Source organism: Strongylocentrotus purpuratus, unplaced genomic scaffold (assembly GCF_000002235.5).
Source record: "Strongylocentrotus purpuratus isolate Spur 01 unplaced genomic scaffold, Spur_5.0 spur5_scaffold_9, whole genome shotgun sequence".
In the NCBI taxonomy this organism is placed as follows: Eukaryota; Metazoa; Echinodermata; class Echinoidea; order Camarodonta; family Strongylocentrotidae; genus Strongylocentrotus; species Strongylocentrotus purpuratus.
Genome location: NW_022145615.1, coordinates 19,287,584 through 19,310,287, shown reverse-complemented (window position 1 = coordinate 19,310,287; position 22,704 = coordinate 19,287,584). Strand labels below are relative to the sequence as shown.

At 39.0% G+C, this 22,704-nt stretch overlaps 1 protein-coding gene across 1 annotated transcript in view; it reads right to left on the bottom strand.

Moving 5' to 3' along the window:
• Window positions 1–1,640: 1,640 nt before the first annotated feature.
• LOC593012 (protein Wnt-7a) overlaps window positions 1,641–22,704 on the bottom strand; it is a 32,802-nt gene continuing 11,738 nt past the window's right edge. Inside the window, exons 2-3 of the mRNA XM_030976978.1 lie at window positions 5,352–5,620; window positions 1,641–2,879 (exon numbers count right to left, since the gene is read on the bottom strand). Coding sequence (XP_030832838.1) covers window positions 2,418–2,879; window positions 5,352–5,620 — 731 coding nt within the window. The 3' untranslated portion in view covers window positions 1,641–2,417. The remainder of the gene's footprint in view (window positions 2,880–5,351; window positions 5,621–22,704) is intronic.

The following is a 22,704-nucleotide window of genomic DNA, read 5'->3' as shown; positions in this document are numbered from 1 at the left end:
CAGGGGGGGGGGGGGTGAAATGTACGAAATTGCGAGCGCGAACCCGTAACGGCGTGGAGGGGCCCGCTGAAGGGCCGGAAAATTTGGAACCTTAAGATGCTCTATGGTACATTCTTAAGCATTTCTGAATGCGTAAACTGAACATTTAAGTGAATATTTTTTTCGGAAGAAAAAAAAAAGGGGGGGGGGGAGGGCATTTAGCCCCACGACCCCCCCCCCTGGATCCGCCCCTGATCGATGCTGATGATGATTACACACTTGACAACGTTTGAACTTGCTTAGGAGTTTTGAGAAATACAGCTACAATTTGTTATTAAAGGTATTGATGGTAAGAATTGTAATTGGCTGGTTCATTTCAAGCGATGCCGCTTTTTCCTAAAAACTTCAAATGTAAAGACTAAAGGCACGTATTTTAAAAGGAATGTTGACGTTCCCTGACAAATTCTACTTTCTCGTTAATATCCCATCAAAATTCTTTTAGATTTTTCCATCATTTTGTGGTTTGATCTCGCGAGGAAGCAATGATGTACTTTATATTCTTGCACATTCCCTCTTTGAATTCCTTCATGTAAGCTTAAAAATATGTATGGAAGAAATGAAATCAAAACTTTAGGTTCACACTGTAACAATGGTAATGGCATTTAAGATCAAACTAGAAATGATCTTAACTTGGACAATGGGTGAGAAAGAGCATTGATTAAGGCACAAATTGTCTTTGATTTTACAGTATTGTATATTTCTGTCTGTCCACAAGGATAACTATAGTTGGGGTTGATGGTGGTACTGTTCATGGAGAGTATAGCTGCTGAAGTTTCGTCATTTGGTGATAAAGTGGTTGACAAAATCACTGGCGGACTCTGTGAATGGTGGAAAAAACGGGGGGGGGGGGGCGGAAGGTACTAATCCGAAAACAATTTTAAAAAGGTAATCACACCATGGCGGTGTTTCACAAAGACATAGATCGACTTTACGTTGGACTTAACTATGGCAGGCTGTTCATGCCACTGTTTGCTCTTACCATTTACTGGCATCGGTCTCTGAAGGGACGTATAAATCGTGGTCACATATCTACAGAATTTACATTTTTTGATAGTTTTTTATTATTATTAAAGAAAAACATATTATCTAAAGATCATAATTGAAAGACCAATAGTGAGAGCAACCAGTGGCATGAATGGCCTGCCATAGTTAAGTCCAACTTAAAGTGAATCTTAGTCTTTGTGAAGCACCCCAAAGGTGTCTTTTTTTGGGGGGGGGGGGGTTAAACTTGCTTCCGGGGTGCACAATTAGAGGACATAACAATCAACAAATATTAACCATAACATACTAATAAAAACAAAATTAATCCAAACATACTAATCAAAACAATTCTTTGAGATGTTGTGGTCCATTAGATAAGTCTCCGGGTTGTGAACCACACACGATACGGGGTTCGAATCCCTGTCGCAGCACCAGTATCCTTCGGCAAGACATTAATTTACATTTTCCACACTCCACCCAGGTGAGGCAAATTGGCCTAAAAATTGGTACTTGACCTTGTAATGCTCGAGGTCTGTAATGGCAGCCGTGCTAAATCCGAAGAAATTATATTTATACAACACTACACTATCATTATTATTATTATCATTAGTATTAAAAAAAATTATTAATGTTATTATCATTATCATCGTCAATTTAATTACTGATGAAGAGGGCGTAGTCCATGTGGACTTAACACTGTAAGCAGGTTTAATATGTATCTAAGTCTGTAATAATGCAAATGCAAATGGAACTGCACATTTATCAGAGGTTTGGTATGCAACAAAGGGGACTTATGCTAATGACCATTATTGAATTTATTAATATCTATTCTTAATTTAGCAGTTGATACTTTGTCAATTCCTTATCAACATTGTCACCCATATGACTATTTTCTATGTATGTAGGAGAGGCACATAAATAACTTTAGTCATAAAAAAACCTTCATACAAACCAAATAATATAACATGAATCACATTTCATGAGTAAATCATCGTTTTATCAGTTTGAACCCTGACATACCTGAACAAATTATTGTGTTACATCTCAAAGTTCCATGCACAGTTATGCCATAAAACATACACTTTCAGCTCATCATCCATTTTTAAATAGATATGTGACGTCATTGATTCGGCCATTGAATTGATAGGTATGTATCGGTTTCAACTGAAAATTCTTTCAATTATACATGTACATTTAATATGTCAAGGGAAAGTGTGCCCTACCGTTGAACTATTGTCATCAGAGAAACAGACAATTTCATGAGAACAAAACAGTGAATAACAGCACCAAAATATATAGATATGCAATAATATCAACATTTTTTTTCATTAAAGACTTCTTAAATATATTCATTTTACGTAAAAATGTTCAATTATACAATGGTGTATTGAGAGGCATCAGTTACATACATGTAGCTCCTCAACGCGACTACATGTCTCACATTCCACCGAGCAACACCACTGGAATCGACAATGGCAACTTTCAGTCACGTGCCTTAGCATAGTTTGATAGCCACGCCCACAACACATGAGCCTGCACCCGTTCACACCGGTGCTAGTTTTGTTGCACCGCCGCCCGTGCGTGCCCAGCGACCCGTGCCGCTTGTTGGGCTCGCAGTAGTCGGGGGACGGGGTGAGATACACGATGTCCGTTTTGGAAGGGTTTCGGTTCCGCTCTTGAAGGGGACGCAGCTTGAGGCTCCGTTTTGAGTACATCATGTGGTAAGCCTGGATGTGAGATTTCAAAAGGGCCTCGCTGATTTGACGTAACTTGGGCATGGCATTCCAACAGACCTGTGACGTGCAGGATCCGGAGACACCGTGACACTTGCACTTAATCGACATGTTCTTTTCGATGATCTGAGAATGGAAATTAAAAAAACAAAACAAAAACAAAAGACAATGAATATTCTCGAAGAAACTCAAGACACAACGTTTAAGTGTCATTCATATTCAAATGGGAAATCATTTGGAGTAAGTATTTTTCACACATTCATCGATGATGCTTAATATTCACGACTCGCACGGGTAAGGTTGGGTGCCCAAGCTTCAGATTCTTCGCAATCGTAGGAGTTTGGTTTGAGACACTCCGAGTTAATAATGGTCATGATTTAGTATGAACTGAGGACCGTCTTGCCTAGCTCGGTATAGCGTGCGTAAGGCTTTACGAGAGTTTTGTTTTTTCTCCAGAGTTTAGAGCCGACTGTGGGTGCTGATTGGGTGCCGAAGTGGGTGCCGAAGTGGGTGCCGAAGTGGGTGCCGATCGGGTGCCGAAAAGGGTGCCGATAGGGTGCCGAAATTGGTGCCAAGTTGAGCGCCGAGTTGGGCACCGAGTTGTGCACCGAGCTAGGTGTATCGTTTACCCATACAAAGCCCCTATATAGATCTTGAGATAGATTTTTTTTTTGGACATGTTAAAAAACATTAATGTCTGGTGTTGCCGAAATTTCCCGAGTTCTCCTCGAGCTGTGCCCGACTACCTTGTGGTCCCACTATAGACGCACAGTTGTGCCAACTATAAAAGCGACATCTACAGATATGTTAAGAGCACCTAATTTTGAGGGGGGAGGGGGTGACATCGCCCCACCATGGAATGAGCGAAGGAAACACATACTGAAAGTATTCATAATTTGGTAATCCGTTCATATGTTTGATATCTTTAAAATCTACAATGTTCTCAATGTTCATCATGAACAGCTTAGGGCGCCATGCCCTCAATACATTATTTTGTTTTTAAGCCTTCTGGTAATATCTACAAAGACGTCATTCTCCCTACATACATCATGGCATGACTAAACGTATTTCTTCGGTTCAACCTGGCGACCATCTTGACTTGGTCGTCATAGCAACAGGGTATCACCCCCAGTCAATCGATCTTTAGGGGGTCGTTAGACGGTGTGAGAGAGCCCGCGCCAGAAATAACACCCCTCTTTTCGCAAATCTGGATCGTTGTTTTGTGTCTTTTGAAGCGTTAGCGTCGTAAGAGTAATTCTCCTAGGTAGGGAGGAGCTTTTGATTCGACACGATGAGGAAACCTCGACTGTGAAGGTGCATGAACTTGAAGCACATGAGAAATCGGTGTCATCGCTTTTAGCACGCCCAGGGCAATACACTCATTGGGAGGAATTTACGGTTGCCTTAAAGTTACATTCCACCGTTTCGCTTATTATGTTCTAGGCTCTTTTTCATAAAAAAAAAACGCTGTGTTTAAACCTAAGCCTAACAAAGAATGCAGGTATCTTGAACTGCGAGACTAACTAAAAGAACCAATGAAAATTATAAAGGTATGGTACATGTAGGTTTAGAACAAAAGAAATAACTAATAAAATAACTAACTGGCAAGTCGCAAAAATTGTTTCAGATACTGCTCTTTTGAGTCATCTAGATGAAAATACGAATAAGTGAGAGAGATGAGGAAGAAAAAGAGAAACTGGGGGTAAGGAAAGAGGACAGTTAAAAGTATGATACTAAACAAAATAGGAAGCAAACGAATGAAGTTAAAACTACATATGGGGGATCATTTCATCTTACTTTCTTATCTGAACTTATTCTTCACCCCTTTCTCGTTCTAAATAATATAATAAAGTTAATTTCTTTTTCCTTTAAAGCCGCGATTATACCTTTAATGTATCCAAATGCCGCCATGGTCTGTCTCAAGAGTTTTATGCATTCTCTAAACTCATTGATTTAATAATATTAATTTAACGTCCCCTATCCATCACCCGTTTGTTTTTTTACGTTAATCACTGCATCTGCTGTAGGTCTGTAGGACGTTTGTAAAACCGGGAGGGTGAAGGGAGGGGGTGGGGGGGGGGGGTAGTGAGGGGAACAGGGTGAGGCCGTTGCTAGAGGGGACATTTTCGGGATAGAATGACCACATGGATAGATGGGTGGAGAAGCGATGAACTTACACAAAATGAAGAGAAAATGGCTTTGAAATTAGTTCTTACTTCCTGATTTAGATGTATCAAGGGTTCCACTCTTCCCGTCATGCGTATGAAAAGGCAGGCGTGTTACTGGTACGGAATTAAATAAGTTTGATTTATATCGGTAAACTTAATTACTAAGGACTACAAATGGGCAATTACAAAGTGCAACACTGAGAATGTGGCACAGTGGAATATTGAAGGGCCTGAGGGGCAAAATCCTCCCTAAACAGGCAAGACAGGGGGGGGGGGGGGGAGGTTCCATGGACTGCCTGCATGACATAAACCAGCTATACATAATGATTTTCTGTACGGCCTTCAAGCCTGGGGAAGGGTGGAATCCGGCTCCACCACATTATGGGCACGCCAATATGTCAAAAATAGGGACATTAATTATAATACCCACCTTTCTTCCAGCTTTGTAATTCTGTACCGCCATCAGGTCGGCTGCCGTCTTTTTAGTCACGGAGTCATCAATGAACGTCTCTGTAAAATGATTCCCATACTCGAGATTGTCCGAGCACCCGCCCCATTTCCACTCGACGTCGGGGTTATCCTGGCCGAACACCCTATCGCATCCACACTGGAGGATGGTGCCGGTGCCACACGCCTTTGTGACGTCGTACATGATGCCCGCCGATACCAGGGCTTGTATGTATGCCATTTCGGGATTTCCTGCAGAAAAGAAAAGAAAAGAAAAAGGATAAGAGAAAGGGAATAAAAAGCATTTTAGTTTCGTTTGCTCGGAACATTTGATGATTAATGCATGATTCACGCATACCAGAGCCATCTATATACATAGTTTGGCCAACTTGGTTTCACTGAGTCTCAACATGGCGTATATTCTTTTGTTATGTGCTTGCCCAACAAAGCAGTCGCCAAATTGTGTCCAACTCGAACCGGGTTGGCCAAACTCTGTGTATAGATGGCTCTGACGCATACGAACCGACACTGCACTTACGCAGATAAAAGATATCAGTTTTTGTAAAGACAGTTAGTTCGTCATTATTTTCCGGTTTTCGAGTTGTTCTAAAACAAAAAATGTTCGTTTCTAGTCAATATAGTAGTATCCCTCTTTCTTCTTTCTCTTTGTAGAAATGTTTCTTCTTCTTCTTCTGTTTTCAAATAAGTTTTATCACGTTTTCCCATTGTTAATCCTACCATATGTAATATTTCTTTGTGCTTTTTTTTCTGAATTTGTTTTACCGTTAACTATAATAATGAAATATATTGAGTTATATTTTGCAGTAAATTAATTCAGTCATCATTACATAATCAAACATTGTGAAGACTCGGAAAAGGCAAAAGGCTAACGCCAATCGATTTGCTTTCTCGGTGCCAGAAATTCGTGACCCATGCGACAGCGCAGCTCACAAAATAAGTCGATACACACCAGCGTCAGGAACAGAATAAATCCTCTTGATGTTAAATCCTCACCTGAGACCCAACAGGTCTCATAGCGCCCTCCCCGCCAGGTTGGACGACATTTTAAATCATTATCAGCTACGTGGTTATGAAATAAATGATTGTGCGAGTAGATTACCATGACCATTATACTTGCGCAACCTTCTACAAACAGACGCAAGCTGGCAAAGTTTGGATGGTCGTTTGAAATAATAGCAGGGGACAACCGGAGACATAAAGCGAGAATTTATGAGCTTCGGACCGGGGTCGAAGCACCATTAAGCCCTTTAAATATGGCATCAATCAAACAATCTGTAACATATTTTCTTATATGGACTTCGAAATTAAGCCATCAAACTAGAAACATTAAGTCTTGAAATCCGAAGAGCACGTGCAAGCCCGAGCAGTTGATCTTTGGGGTCCTTCCGACAACAGCGAAGGTTAAGTAAATTATTTATAGTCATGATAGCGTTAATAAAACCTTAAAACCATAAATCCCCCTAAACTTATTTTGTTCACGACTGGGCGGCAATCGGCCGATAATATCTGTGGACACAAACTAGCTGTAATAAATGGGAACGCAAGTTTAACAGTTTTTATAGGAATTTCGAGACCGCCTCGAACGAGGGGTTACCCTAGTGACAGGATGAATTTGGATTGATACTGCGTCATTCTCTTTTTTTTTTCCTGCGTAAGTTGAAAATTTTCCATATAGATGCAACAATCCTGACCATGTTCTACAATTCAATAATAAAGAGTGTCCGTCCTGCTTTTAAATATCATATGTTCATTTGGCAATCTCACAAAACAGGACAAGAAGAAATTGGAAAGGCCACGTAAAAGAGCAAAGCGCATACTTGGGGTAGAATTAGCTTTTGTCGAGTCTCATTGTACTGAGCAAATTGTTGATAAGGTAAGTGGAATCATGAAAGAAAATTCCCAACCACTTCATTTATCTAATTCATTTAATCGTTTGGTATCCGACTTCGCCCCACCACAACCCGCCTTTCACGATTCAGATATTCATTTGTTCCCGACTCTGTTCATACATTCAACTCACAGCTTAAACATTAAATTTCTGCGTCGGAAATTAAAGGCATCGTTTAACAATGTTAAATCTGAGATGAACGGCCCCACGTGTTATAAGTGTCTGTGATATTAATGGTGTAATATTGAAGCCCTAAAAAAAAAAAAAAGGCGCTTCAAAACGGTCAAGAAGTGCCTCAAAAAATAAAAATCTATGAGTGACCGGTTTTACCATACTCGTTTTCCCCAGTAGACTGTAGTGTAAGATTTGTAATTCCAATCATAAATATCTTAATAATCAGACAGGCGATCGGCTTGTAAAAGTCATGGGATTCCTGACAGACCTAAAGGTTTATAATTATCATTGCAGAATGAGCTAAATCCAGGATTTTGTTTCAGAGTCTGAGACAGAGTTATCGGATCCCTTTAATACTGAAACTATCACAATTAAACAAAATTCTCCTCCCCTCTTCCCTCTCTCTCCCTCTCTCTCTCTCTCCCCCTCTTTCTCTCTCTCTCTCTCTCCATCTGCTCCCCTCTCCATTGTCCCTCTCTATCCATCTCTCCCTTTTTCTCTTCCAGCTGACTCTCCATCAGCTATTTCTTCACGCTCTCCCCATCTCTCATCGGCTGCTATTCTCGAGTCCATCTGGTGCTCTCGCCCTCGACCATTTACATCGAATTACATGCATTCGTTTCATAATCACTGGGCTATTGGTTACCCTTGAACGTTCCCTTCATGGATTGAAGCATGGACCTAATACAAAGTGAGACCTATTCCAGATTACCTCCTCCTCCTCCTCCCCCCCACATCCTTGAACTGACATGTTAACCTTGGTAACAGGATGGAGCGAGAGGTACAACCTATTACATCTTGACCATGGCGGGCTGAATAAATATGTTGCGTGTAGTCATGATTTGTTTTTACATGTAAATGTTTTATGACCACCATTCAATTTTAGTCATTTAATTGTTGTTTTCGACATTCTTTTCTCGGCTCTCACGAATATTGTCATCATCATTATCATCACTATGACAACCTTCAGTATCATTATCACAACCCTCCACCTCCTCTTTCTACCCCTTATACACTTTCTTTCTCTTCTTCTTCATCTCCTGCTCCTCCTCCTGCTCCTGCTCCTCCTCGTCATCATCTTCCATCAACGTGTTTTCGCTCTTCCTACTGCTTTTGTTTTCTTCAGTCTAGTCCATTAGTCTTCTTCCCTCTTTTGGCTTCTTGGCTTCCTTCATTTTCATTTCCTTCTTCCTCTCGTAAATTCTTTTTTCTTCTGGAAATGTTCGGTTTAACAATCAATCCTTTACATTTAACTGTTTTTGTTTAACTGTTGCATTCGTAGCTGCTGATTCCCAATTTTCGAATGAAAAGCATGATTTTGGAAGACGTAATTACTACAACTGCTCCCCATGTTCTTTGAACCTCCAACTCCTAAGATCTTCGCCAGCTCCATCATCATCCCGAGACACGGCCAGCATCCCCGAACATCACTTTACACCCGAACACATTCTCATCTCATTCCAAGCATCTCCATGAAAGGTCTCCCGACACTCGCCCGGCCAATTACAATGCCATTTCGCTCAGATCAAGTTGCAAAAGCCGGCTATTTATGCATCGTTGTTTAGGATTTACTCACCCATTGATTGATTTCATTAGATCACATCGTATTTTCAAGTGCGTCGATCGCAAACTTGTCCTATTTTTATTTGTTATTATCCATCTCGACTTGGGAGCTAGGAACGTTATAAAAACATATTCCGATTGAATTTCATCCACCGCCGCTGTTCAACCTGGACTAATAAAACAAGCTGATCGGCCTTCAACTCAAGTCACACTTTTCTCAATTTTCATTTGAAAATAACAATACGTGATGGAAGAGCTAAATTGTTCAAAACGAAATAGCATGCATCAAGTTATGTAGGCTTACAATGCTCACGTTATGTTGACGTTACATCAACATGAATGTCTGTCTAAATAATATAGAATTTTGGGTTTCAGTGTCACGTTAACTAAATCACTAGCGAGCACGAATGTAGGATACAGCGGAACACGTTAGGAGGGATGGATTCTATTTCTTTCTTTTTTCCATCGACATAAAGCAATGATACGGCTGATGTATGAAAATATTGATTTCATAAACCATATCTTGATCTTCATTTGCCTTGAACTATCTGAGCTGACGCGGAGGAAATCGTACTCCTTAACTCCGTCTCTCATCGCTGGCCCAAATCCGCGATATTTATCCCCCCAAAACGACATATTCCCCCAAACCAAGGGGGTCTGTGCTGTCGAGCGACCCATATCCAGCAATTCGAGTCAGGAAAAACAATATCCCAAGTATCGTGAGTATTGCCGAGTTAAGTCCTACACGATCATGACCATCTTTGAATAATATCCAGCTTCATTTCGGCCGGCATGAGCTCCCATTTTATGCGATGACAGTTTCCGAAACGCGAGAACAACACATGTAAGTTCTCAACAACGAAATATATGCTTCTAATTTAAAGGAGACGTGTTCTCAACATCAAATAATAATTGTTGGATATTGTTACTTTATCCATTTCAAAAAGGGGTATAACATTCGTGAAAGATTGCGTTATTTGGTGTAATCCGAATCAAAACCTCATATCCGGACTATTAATATCGTTATTAGTTTCCTAGTTCGCAGATTTGATTTCCCTTTTTCAATTAAAGTCAACAATTTTGCCATGTTGGTCCTTAAATAAACTCTATTCTTAGAGAGAGAGAGAGAGAGAGAGAGAGAGAGAGAGAGAGAGAGAGAGAGAGAGAGAGAGAGAAGGGGCGGGGGTGTTGGCGGTAGGGGCACTAACCTAATTTCATGAACTTTACAAAACACATACAACGGTGCTTTTTGTGAAGTTTGTTTTTCATCATAAACTATTGTGACAGGCATCGTCCTGTTATGTTGTCATAGAAATGTGATTCCTCATTTTATTATATTTTTCTTTTTTTTAAGTTTTCAGTTTGTAATTTTCTTATCCGTTATGGGCTCTGTAAGATGAAAAATTGACTTACAATCGTAAAATCAATGGTATTTCAGGTTTTGCTGCCGTTAATTATCTCATACCAATCCATCCTATCTATCTGTACATAAATTTAATCACCAGTTACTATCTATCGTAACAGGAAAAAGATTATTTTCGAGTTTCACAATTAATCGTAACTTTTTATGCTACAGGGCCATTTCTTTTTTTACAAAACACGCCACGTCATAGTAATGGAGATAGATACATATCCGGCCAATAGACTATTATAATATCAATATATGACATTTATAGTGACTACATTCTATTCACGTTTTTTCTAGGATTTCGTAAACCCTACTCAACACCCTTTTTGTTTCAAGTCAAAGTCGAATGGATACGTGTCTCAAGATATGAATACATAATATACATTTTAATCTGCTTTACAATGTAGAATAAAGCGGATTCATGACACCCAGATGATAAATTTGTCTGCCTGTTTGTCGATTCCAAGAATGACAGACAGACAATTTTTTTTTTCGAGCTTTAACTGCATGATCAAAAAACAGGGAGTGTTGTGTGATTGGTTGGTTCATGAATCTAATAAAAAAGTCGTATATAGGAAAACACAATGAGGCCTATACAGTCCTGCTGGACCGATAAAAAGAACCATACGGATGTATGTCGTCTGGGTTTTAATTGAAATCAATTATTAGTGAAGTAGACACACATATATTTTTCAGCTAAGAAAATGGTCTTGACCCATCAGTTTCGATACGACTTCTCAGAAGAAAATAACTTTTCTATCCCACGATGAAATAACGAACTCATTCCATCATTTTTGGGGGCCATCGAGCATTTTTTCTTCGTATTCGCTTGTACGGGTGACTGAATTTGAATGGATTGTTTTTCATTTATATGTACGTGTCGCTTGTCCTGATTGCGAAATGGAGGGTTATGACGACAATGGAAAGCTACATTCTAAAGGCTAATTATTAGTGTCCTTGCTTAATCCCTCGGGAGCTAAAACAAAAGCGAGATGAGCCGAATTGTGTTTGCTTCTGAATAAATGTCTTTCATTGAAAAACCAGACATGCAATGATCATCTCATAAATCAAACGTAACAGCGATTAAGTTTTACTTAGTTTTTTTGTCGGCGGATTCCTGACACATACACAATGCTGTCGGTGGTGGAACAAGCCACAATTGGCCTCCGATATATTTCAATCTTTTCTCTCTTCTCACTTTTATATTTCCCCAAGTACTTCAAAGTGAGCTAGCGTGATTGCATTGAATCAATTAGGTTACTGGAAACAAGGCTATTCTAATTTAGTTCATAAAGAAAAGAAGAAAAATGATTGAGGGCAAATCCATTTTAATGTGCGTCAACATTTGTAAAGCATTTTTCTTTCTATAATCCCACATGAATCTTTCAATGGACTTTTGTTGAAGTGGCCTTCATGATGGTAACCTTACAAATTCGGATTCGTGAAATAATATTGAATACAGTTTAATCCTTGTATTAAAACTAGATCATTTCTAATTTTGACCTATAGGTTCAACTTCAAAACATATACTATTTGAACGAGAACGTTGCTCTCTTCTTTAATTAAATCGTCATAATTAATCCGGTCTATATAACTAACAGCAGACGATGCGTTGGTTATAGTTACACAAAAGAAAAGAATAAACGCGAAATGAATAACACTTGCTGGCGTCAATGTGGATTCAGCGACCCATTTCAAAGGAAGGGTTCGAAGAAGTCAATAGTTGTCACGAAAACATCAGAATCCTGGATCTATTACCTACGTCCTCACAGACAACTGTGATAGTACCCAGATAATAAATTGAGTGGTGCTGGGATCTGGAAGGCCTCAACGTGTGGATCAAGAGGAGCAGGAGCCAGGAAATATTTTGATAGTTTCCAAGGTCCTCGAAATATAATTATTGCGAAGGACTCTAGTTTCACATGAAAAGGACTTCGGACTGATTTCTGAGTTTTGGAGCCCCTGTTAAAACCTCTCTAAAATTGAAAGAGATATACGCCTTCTTGCGTCAGGCTGGACAGCGAAAGTTATGATTGTTGTCTTTCATTTGAAATCCTACTTATAGAAATGAAAGTGGGTCTATTTGAATTGAGCAGTTGATAGCTGAAATATATTTGGCGAAATGAGTTATGCCAGAGAGTAGATTTAATAGAAAGATATAGAACACGTAAGTTGGGGGGGGGGAGGGGTGGTAGGGTGTAAAGGAGCAGAGAGGAGCAGGAAGAGAACGTTGAGTGAGTGAGTGAAGATATATATATATATATATATATATATATATATATATATATATATATATATATACAAATATTGCAAAACAAGGATTTTGTTCTAAAAGTAACCGAGTTAAAAGCGCTTCATATACACAATGACATGTTTTCTACACTCTGTTCTCATAATCTCCCTTGCAAATTCCTTAAAATCCCCTCGAAGCAGATTCTTCCATTCTTGGTGCCAAAGCTTCACGAAGAAAGCAAAACACACATCATTAACTTCTCGCTCCAGACTATTAAGTGGACCCTCAAGCCCTCCCGATTTCCACCATCTCCGCCGTCCCCCCCCCAAACGACAAGTTCAAATTGAATTCGAAAGTTTTGCTTGAAACGAAAAATATGCCAAGATTTTGGCATTGAGTGAAACCACCAACCAAGTCCGTTCCGAAATCTTATCTCCCCTTTTTTAATGTTTTTCAAAGAGCGATATCATAACAAATTGCCCCTCACCTCCCTGGTGAATAAGTTTGAACGATGGCTGAAGAAATGGTGGAGGAAAGGAGGGAAGATTCGGGGGTCCCTAGAGCACCCATAGAGGGTGTCAGGGACCATTAGTTAAGGCCCGAGGTGGGACCAACAAACAGATGATCTATCTAACTGGTTGAGACCGCCTATATAGCTAAGGCGACGGCGTCAGAGTCAGAAATGATTTAGGCAATTTGTATACAGCTATTTTTTAGAAGTTTACAAAGAACATCTTAGAGTTTTGCGGTTACAGAATGCATCTCAGAAGCAAAAGGTACCGGGTTCGAAACCAAATAAGAATGTATGGACCTTGAGACTGTTATCATGGTTATATTTGTATCATAACTATATATTGTAGATAGCTCTTTAAACTTCACCTGGTTTGATTTAGAACTAAGTACTTCATAGTATAAATAGGGAGAGATTAAAGAAACAATATCCAATATTCAATAAAACCTAAAATATTAAATGTACCCTTTCATAGATTCACAACTGATAAGAATACATTTAAAGCTACGTGAACGTGTAATGACGGACTTATAAGAAACCTAATGATTGTCGAATGTGGCGCCCCCTTTTTTTCCATCTAGATAATTTTATAGCACTTTCTTTGTAGAGTAATTGATGCAAAGCTAATAAAAACTCCGTATTTTGCAATATCTAAAAAGGACACCCTCTCAACCCTTTTAGAGCTGCATTTTGGGGGCACAAGAGGGGAATTGATAAAAGTTCATTTTCTCTATTAAACCTGCAAAGATGATCGCCATGTTTCCTGGAACAGAGCGTAACCATTTTTAAATGACTGCACAAGAAATCGATCCCAAAACTTGCAGCATTCAGCTGGAAAAAAACCCCTGATGCATACAAGTTTACAGGAAGTGCCCAAAGCAACACGCATGAGAAAAATAGTTCATATCTCCATCACCCCCTCCAGCAAAGGTCAGTTCTCTTGGTAGACAGATTGCTGGAAAGAAGTCCACTTTAAAGGTAGTATTATTTATCTACAGATGATGGACCCTTCCTGGCATTTATACATTATATTTGTACATTATAAATGGTCTTTATTTCGTTTACATATCGTCCGATGAGAACCAAAAGGCCAGTAAGTCACATATTAAATGACCATCTGGCTTTTAGCAGACTATATGATATATGTCCCAGAATGCACATGAATTGCACCAATCATCGTCATTGAATTGATCAACTTCTAGCTATATACACCTATGACGTCATGTTGTTGCATCATCCTCCGATTGGATGTATCGTATTAAGACAGACTTATTTTCAAGTTCTAATCATAACATAAACAAAGGGGAAAGTAAATTACTTTGTAAATGAAGGTGTAAGTTTGGGGAAGATAAAATAAATGTCAATTTCTGCGACAATATACTACATAAACCTTGTAAAAAGACTAACAATAACAAGGAAATACTGTGCCTAAATAAATACAGATGTTTTTCTAGGAAAGTACATTACGTCCTTTCCATGCAGACATTAATTTGTTTAAAAAATGAAGACATAAAAAAAACTAAAAAACTACATACCACTTAGATCACCACTAGGGACTTACTAAAATTTATAACATATCTCTCACTTTCTTATCAAACCAGAAGGAATTTGTGAATATCTTGTTATTTGTGAGGTGAAATATGAAAAAAAAACTGAAAAAAACTAAAGAAACTGTTTTGGAGCTGATCAACAACATGGACTTTAAGATCTGAAGAAGTTCCTTGAAGGCATCTCTTGGCAGTTCTATGATTTTTGACGATAATAGACTTCAGATTACGCTGATTCCGGCTTACGATGACCCATTAGGGGGATAACACGCATGACCTTAAACTGGCCGGGCAAGCCAACATTTGTTTACGTTGTAATTCCTTCGGAGCCAAGTTCATCTGAATCATCCCCAGCTACAATTTAACACTGTGACACGTTAACTGGAAGCATGGTATTAAAGAAAATGTTTCTAGTATTCGCATAACACACATTTATATTTAGACCCCTATGAAAGCCAACTCCTGTAGTAGGGCTTAGATCCACCCCTGGATCCTTTTTGACACTACATGTATACGAGTTAAGGCCCCACTGGCTTCAAACAGATGAAATGGAGTATAAATTATTTTAGTCGTATACAAGTAAGTAATTTGTTTTGCCCTTGGAACGTCCATTTGTACGCATAAATGCAAGGTATTCGCCACTTTCTATCGTGTTCACGGAACTGTAAACAGCTCACAATATACATTTTAGTCGTTAAAAACAAACACACAAACAAACAAACAATCAAAAGGGGGAGTTATCGTTTCACGTCGACACAATGCCTCAGCATAGCCGAAAATAATTTGTTATATATGTACTTGACATGACGGATAACGCATTTCATACGGTCTGCTCGAGCCTGACAGCAATAACGCAAGAAAAAACTCTTGCGATTCTATCCCTGCTGAATTGAAACAGTTTTCATGTTGATTGCAGGGTTCAGAAAGCAGGGTAACGACACGTAGCCACTGGCACACAATGATTGGTAACCTCACTGGACCCCTCTCTGCACCCCTCCGTACCCCCTTGGACCATTCACCTTCGGCATTCGACCCCCTTTTTGACAAGAGAGAGAGAAACTTTACATTTCGACCGTTCACAAGATCCATCCAAGTAATTCACCAACTTACATCTGGCATTTATTTTTGTTCGGGGTAGCCCCAACTCATCCCTTTTTTTTCAGAGGAGGGGGGGGGGGGGGGGGGGGGGGTAGTGGGGGTAGGGGTTGGTGCAAAGGGAGCTTAAAGTGGAAAAATTATCCTTACTTTGAGATTGAGAGAGAGAGAGAGAGAGAGAGTGAGAGGTGAGGAAGGAGCAAGAGATAGATAGATAGAAAAGATAGATAAGAGAGAGAGAGAGAGAGAGAGAGAGAGAGAGAGAGAGAGAGAGAAAGAGAGATTTAGAGAGAGGGAGGGTGAAAAAAGGGGAGGGGTATAATTTTTCCTCATCTTTCATACGGCTGAGGTGACTGACCGACCAATATAAGTCATTCCTATAATCTGATGAGATTAACAATTAGGTTTGAGAGGTTAAACGACCCCTGCTACGACTTTTCTACCAATTTTATCCTACTTTAAGAGTTCGCAAATGACTTGCTAGTTTTCTAAATTGGAAGTAAGAGCATCATTTACATATAATGGGATATTGTGATCGGCCACCAACCCAATAGCTTTCAATAGTGAAAATGATCGTGTACCTCTAAATTGGTAAACACCATGTAAACGATACAAATAGGACCCGTTAAATAACTGTTGTATTTTTTTAATCATTAATTTTAAACGTATATAAAACCTTCTTAAAGAATCTGAAAGATCTCTCTTAATAAGAAACACGATTCGCCCATCTCTGAATTTGAATTAGAACAACAAAAACAACAAATGTAGAATATTTTCCTATAATGAGGCTTCATAATTACGATCAGGATGAGTTCGGTGACCATTTGACTGCACTGGCCATTTGTTATGACATGTAAAGATATAATGATATCGTCATAAATTGAAAAGAAAGTATATACAAAGATATGACGTAGGGGGGGAGAGAGAGAGAGAGAGAGAGAGAGAGAGAGAGAGAGAGAGAGAGAGAGAGAGAGAGAGAGAGAGAGAAAGAGATGGTAAAGGAGAAAGAGAGGGGAAAAGATAAAGAGAAAGAAACAGAGAAGGAGATCGATAAAAAGTTTACAATAAACAAGTAAAAAGGAAACTTTAGAGTGAGAAATAGACATGATAGGGTTGGAGAGAAAGAGGCAAAATGGAGCGAAAGAGATAAAACAAGGAATGAATAAAGAAAAGAGTGGGAGATAAAAAAAAAGGAGAAAAGGATATAGAGAGAGAAAGAGAAAGAAAGAGAGAGAGAGAGAGAGAAAGAGAAAGAAAGCGAGAGAGGGAGAGAGAGAAAGAGAAGAAGAAGGAGGAGGAGATGAAGAGAGAGAGAGAAAAAAAAAAGGAGGAGGAGATGAAGAGAGAGAGAGAGAGAGAGAGAGAGAGCTTGAGGAGGGGGTTGGTTGTGTACCTCTCATCGGTGGCCTAATCACGGGGGAGTTCTGGCGTCCGTGTCATCCTATCACAGCACTCATTACGCTACACCCAAGGAGGTCTGAAGATCAGTACCGTTGTCATGGTAACTAATCTGTCTCTTGGATTGTTCGGAAGAAACATTTCTTCTCGACAACTGTTCCTGGATTCATTGCATTCTGCTTGTGAAATTGACAAACATAAGTAAAAATGCTCTTCTACTTCTTTCCCCCAGATTCAAACGTCGCTACAAGACGCTGATTATTCATACAAAAATATTAGGGGTAACTTTAATATTATGTTTATTTCGAACTGATGCAGCGTTTTCATTTAGTCATTGTGGAGTCGAATTTGTCATTTCCAAAGTTACGTACTTCCAGCTTGCAAATGAAACATGATTTTTGGTTGCTTTGACTGATTTGGTCAGGAGAACGAATTATTATTCTGTGATGTGACTTTATGACACACAGAGCAAGCAATCATATAACCCAAAGAACAATCCTTCAAACATTTACAAGACTTGGCACATGTTGGTACCCAAGATCGATCATAATATTTGTTTTTTTGTTTGATTGAAACGAGAATTGAAAACGAGAATGTCCCAAAACGAAGCAAAATTCTTAATATATCATCTGATTAACTACAAGATGCATTCCAAGGCAATCGTCACGAAATACGTGCTTTCGCGACCTCTTCACACACCATTGACTTCCGATATTGCTGATGAAATGAAAAACAAAATAAGCAGGGAAAATCGATGTCAAAAGGTCAATTCATCTCTCTCTTATCACACTTTACTTTATGAATTTATCACGTTTCTGCTTTGATAGCAATCGTCATAATTCTATTTGTCAAAGAAGATTATGTCTACATATCTCGAGTACCTCAAGCCGGCACGAAACAAATAGTAGCAAGCCAAGAACGAAAAGACGTGAATGAATAGCGATGTGTTGAGTATATTGGCATCAAGTCAATACTTAAACAAGCTAATAGATATCAACACATCCAATGCAAGATGACATCGATTCGCTGTTTGTCAATCAAACTTGAAAGGACTTCTAGCGGGAGAAGAACAGAAGGTTGAAGAAAATAAGAAATAAAGTAAAAAGGCAAAATGGGACAAGCAGAAGAAATAAAATGAGGAAAACATCAAAGAAAAAAAAAATGAATGCCACAAAAATAAGGTGCCTATAATTCAAAATCTTCAATGAAAAGTGCAAGGATGCTGATTTATGCTTTGAAAACGATCTACCTTTTCGAGATAGATTAAACCATTTACCACCATGTCATTTTATTAGGAATTAACCAGTATTTTCAAGCTACGGAAAAATTTTACTTGATGATAGATTATTGTACTTTCTTTAGGTGCCCGAGAGAAAATTTTTAAACGAGAAATATGCTGTTATTTTTTCATCTGCGAAGGAGATTAGAATTATTCTTCCTATAAAGCAATTTTTTGGCTTAATGATAAATTGTAGCTATAATGTTAGATATTATAACGTAAACTCACATTTTAATTTGCAAATTAACGGAAATAAGCAGATCTTTGCTAACAACTTCTCAATCATTCCCTCTATAAGGGACGTCTTGCGAGTCTTTCGTATCATTCACGTGATAAAGTACATCTACAATTCGACATATTTTAGCCTTCGTCTTTTCCGAGATATAGGATTATTGCAAGATAAGGTGATTAAACACTAATGGTCATGTGGTTATGCATCAAACAATTGTAATGGGTGTGATTCTAGAAATGTGCAGACGACAGCAACCGTTCCGGTATCAATTATAAACCACCCACATACTGAAAATCATAAATGACACCTTCGACATTCGATAATCACCATCGGAATGACATCTTTAACGATAAAATCGCCATAATCGGTATAAGCCGATCAAACTCAAAACGTTGAGTAACGAAAATCCTCGAAAAGATATAGATACGAACATTCTTGTGGCGGATTTGGGAATTCGAGATTAGAAAGGGGGTTGGATGGGGCGCTTTCCACATGGCGCCGAACTGCACGCGACGCAGGAGTTGACTAGATGGGCGTGGTCAAAATCTGACAAGTACGTGCACGCTCTTGAGCTGGCCTCCTACACCCTCCCATGGGCTAATCACATTGCAACTGGGGACGTATGTGTTAAGGTACACCTATATTGTCATCGTGCTAATGAGTTTGTTTACTGGTTTATGAATGGGTAGATCGCGGCCAAATTGAGGTTACCTCCTCGGTTTGTGCACTGACTTGATGGGCAAATTAAGCGCGAGAATGACGCTTAATGTGTCGGCCAAACGAGGGCCGTACCTCGTTTGCCCTCGTCAACATCGTAATTTATAACTCCGTAATTACCGTCTACGAGCTAAATGTTAGGTACCCTTTGGCCACTGTAAACAGTTTGTAATTGTGGTTTTCTTTAATCACGACCTAGACTTCCATTGTTTCACACGTGAGTAATAATAATTAATACAGGAAATGTGGTATAAAGTGCATTTGATATTGCTCTCAGAATAAAGTTTGGTCATTTGCATATTGGGCACTGTAACCTCCAGCAGGTTGATAGGACTTTATGGCGCCAATATCACAAATTCATATCCGGAGATGGTAATGAATATCTGATTTTTTGAAGCTATCCCTCCCAAAAATAAAATAAACACAACAGAAACAAACCTACCAACCAAACAACAAACAGAACAGACAAACAATCAACATTTATCCCATTTCTTTTAAACGAAAGTAGTTTAGAGTCAGATTTTGTGAAACATGATTTACTGGGCGCCATCCCGAAAAAATTGAACAAAGAATTGTGAAAATGCAAAACACTGCATTCCAAGGAAACGTCGATTTGCCCCAATGCAGACGGGCTGCCATTATTTATACACAGCTGTGTCTTGTACATTTGGCTGTTTTTCACTAAAAAGACACTTATTTTCCATTTATGTCTCCAAGGAGAAGATAATACGATATAGACATACCAAACTAGGGTCGAACCCCATAATCACCACTGGTTATCCGTCACCTAAAAGAAATATTTTCTTTGTGACGAAACAAATATGGGTTAAGCGAATGAAATTCCCCTGTCGAAAACATAGTCTACTCATAATTATGAAATTTTACAGAAAGAGAGAACAGAAGAGAAAGTTGGTAGGTATGATGATAAAAAAGAATGAAGCCAAGCTAGCTTTTAATAATTTTGCGACAACAATCCATCATATCTAACTTCTAACAATTCAATTACTTTAGTAAACTATTTTAACATTTGTACTGATAAACTGTTAATATATTTTTTTCTCGCAACATCACAATTGGATACATGATCGTGATGGTAACACTTGAGAGACACCGGGACGGTTTCAATATTAAATGTTTGTTTAAGCCTTTACTTAATTTAAGCATTATTGTGTAAATATTAACCACGTCAAACGTTATCAACCGAAATATTTTAATCGTTCGCTGGAATAAGAGTGAGATAAAGGTGAAGTTGCAGAAACGGCTTGTTTGATAGGAGGAGGATGAGGATAAGGGGGGATGATTCAAAGGGCAAGATGAGGAGGAGCACAAGAAGGAATGGTGAAGAAGAAGAAGATGTTGAATAGGACGATGAAGAAGAAATAGAGGAAGAGGGGGGGGGGGGGTAATGTAGAGAAGGAGGACGAGATGGGGAAGAAGAGGAACGGAGGAGGAAAGTAGGAGGAGGATTAGGAGAAAGAAGAGCAGGAGTAGAGGCCGTATAGGCGAATGAAGAACGGGCGCCAACTCCCTTAACAGGTTTGCCACCCCCTTTTTTATGAGTCGCACTTATGTTAGCATGCTGTCGGTGCAGGACCGGAAGAATCACATATCAAAGTCTACAAAGAGCGGAGCTTCTAAAGAAGTAAAGAATGAGACATGACTAATTATACCAGCATGCAACTAAAGCAATTTGCCACCTAGCTTAGTTTTATTCTCCAGCTGGAAAATGTTCAAACACTCATTTTGGATAAGCAACGACATCCTCCTCCTCCTCCTTTTTTTCTCTCAATGAGACGGTATTATTTACAATGTGCGACAACAAGTCCTCCCAGATCACGTTGGGCGGCAAGAGCATCACATATGGTCCTATTTTTCATTCGGGTGATTAGCATGATGCAGGCCTAGCCATCGTACCCTCTCCTTAAAAGAACATTATGTTCGACCCCTGATCCCACTGCTCTGCCGAGGTGCACTTTGTAACAGCGAGCCTAAGGGGATGGATGATTTAAACGCGCCATCTTCGTTACCATGGTAACGATTTTTCCCTCTTACTTGGGGAAATTCTTGTCCAACCTAGACAGGCTTGTGTTGAAAGAATTATACTTCCAGATTTCCGTTTTGGAAATGGATGGCGATTAAATACATCACAACTAGTCTGACACTGATAGCAAAAGGAGTTTGCTAAAAGTAACTGCTTTAATTGGTATAAAAATATCGTGCCCTTATCTTCTACAAATGAAAATAACAATTAATTGATGCATGCTTGGTTTGAAGTATGTCTCGTTGAAAATGAAACGTTTGGGGTCTCTGAATAGGGCGTTATCACAACGCCCTATTCAGAGAATACAACATTAATGAAAAATATTTATATTCCAGCACTCTTACAAGATATGCCCATTGTTAATTTGTAATATTCTCTATTTCAAACCAAAGGCAAGAATTCTAACTTTGTGTTACCTATAAGGCATATCATTGAAATAATGTAAGAATTCATGAACTTGTGGCAATGCCTATGAACAAGCATTCATCGTGTAACCCAGTGCAACCAGAACGCATGGGACTATACGGGATCCGGTAGACGAATGTTCCCCTGATTCGGGTGGACTTTGTAAACAACGCTGAAAAAACTATTTCTACATCTCAAGAATGCATTCTTCTTATCCTCCAAAGGCCCTTGACGTATATCTTAAGCGAACATTATCTCGCTGTAGTCCTGAAATACCTGCACAGTAGTAACTAAGAATAACAAGATACAGTAGTAACTCTCAATTCTTCCACTATGTAGTCTTACTTCGAGAGGAGCTCCTCAGATATAACTCTCCAATGTTTAGGATATGTAATTTCGTGCACCATTTATTAAAGTGCCACAAAGCTGACACAAAATAGCAACAGCCGATATTTTAGATTAAAAGGTATTCATTAATCTCATAAGGACCAGAGTAATTATTCATTCTGAAGGATACGAGTTTGAATATATTTCTATCGATTTACTCAATAATATTAATCACAAGATAACTTATGGAGGTATGTATGGATAAGTACAACTGTAAACAAAGGGCGTTTGATAATGGCGATCGTGGGAATGGGTGTATATGGTGGGTGAGTGGAGGTATGCGTGAGGTAATATTGGGGGGGGGGGCACTTGGGTTTAAAGTATGAGGGGTCATGAATAACGATTAACTTCCAAATAACATGAGTTTAAATGAGCTATCGGCCCTATCTCATCTTCTGTATATACAATGACACTGGGGCTCAAGATTGTCTCCACTT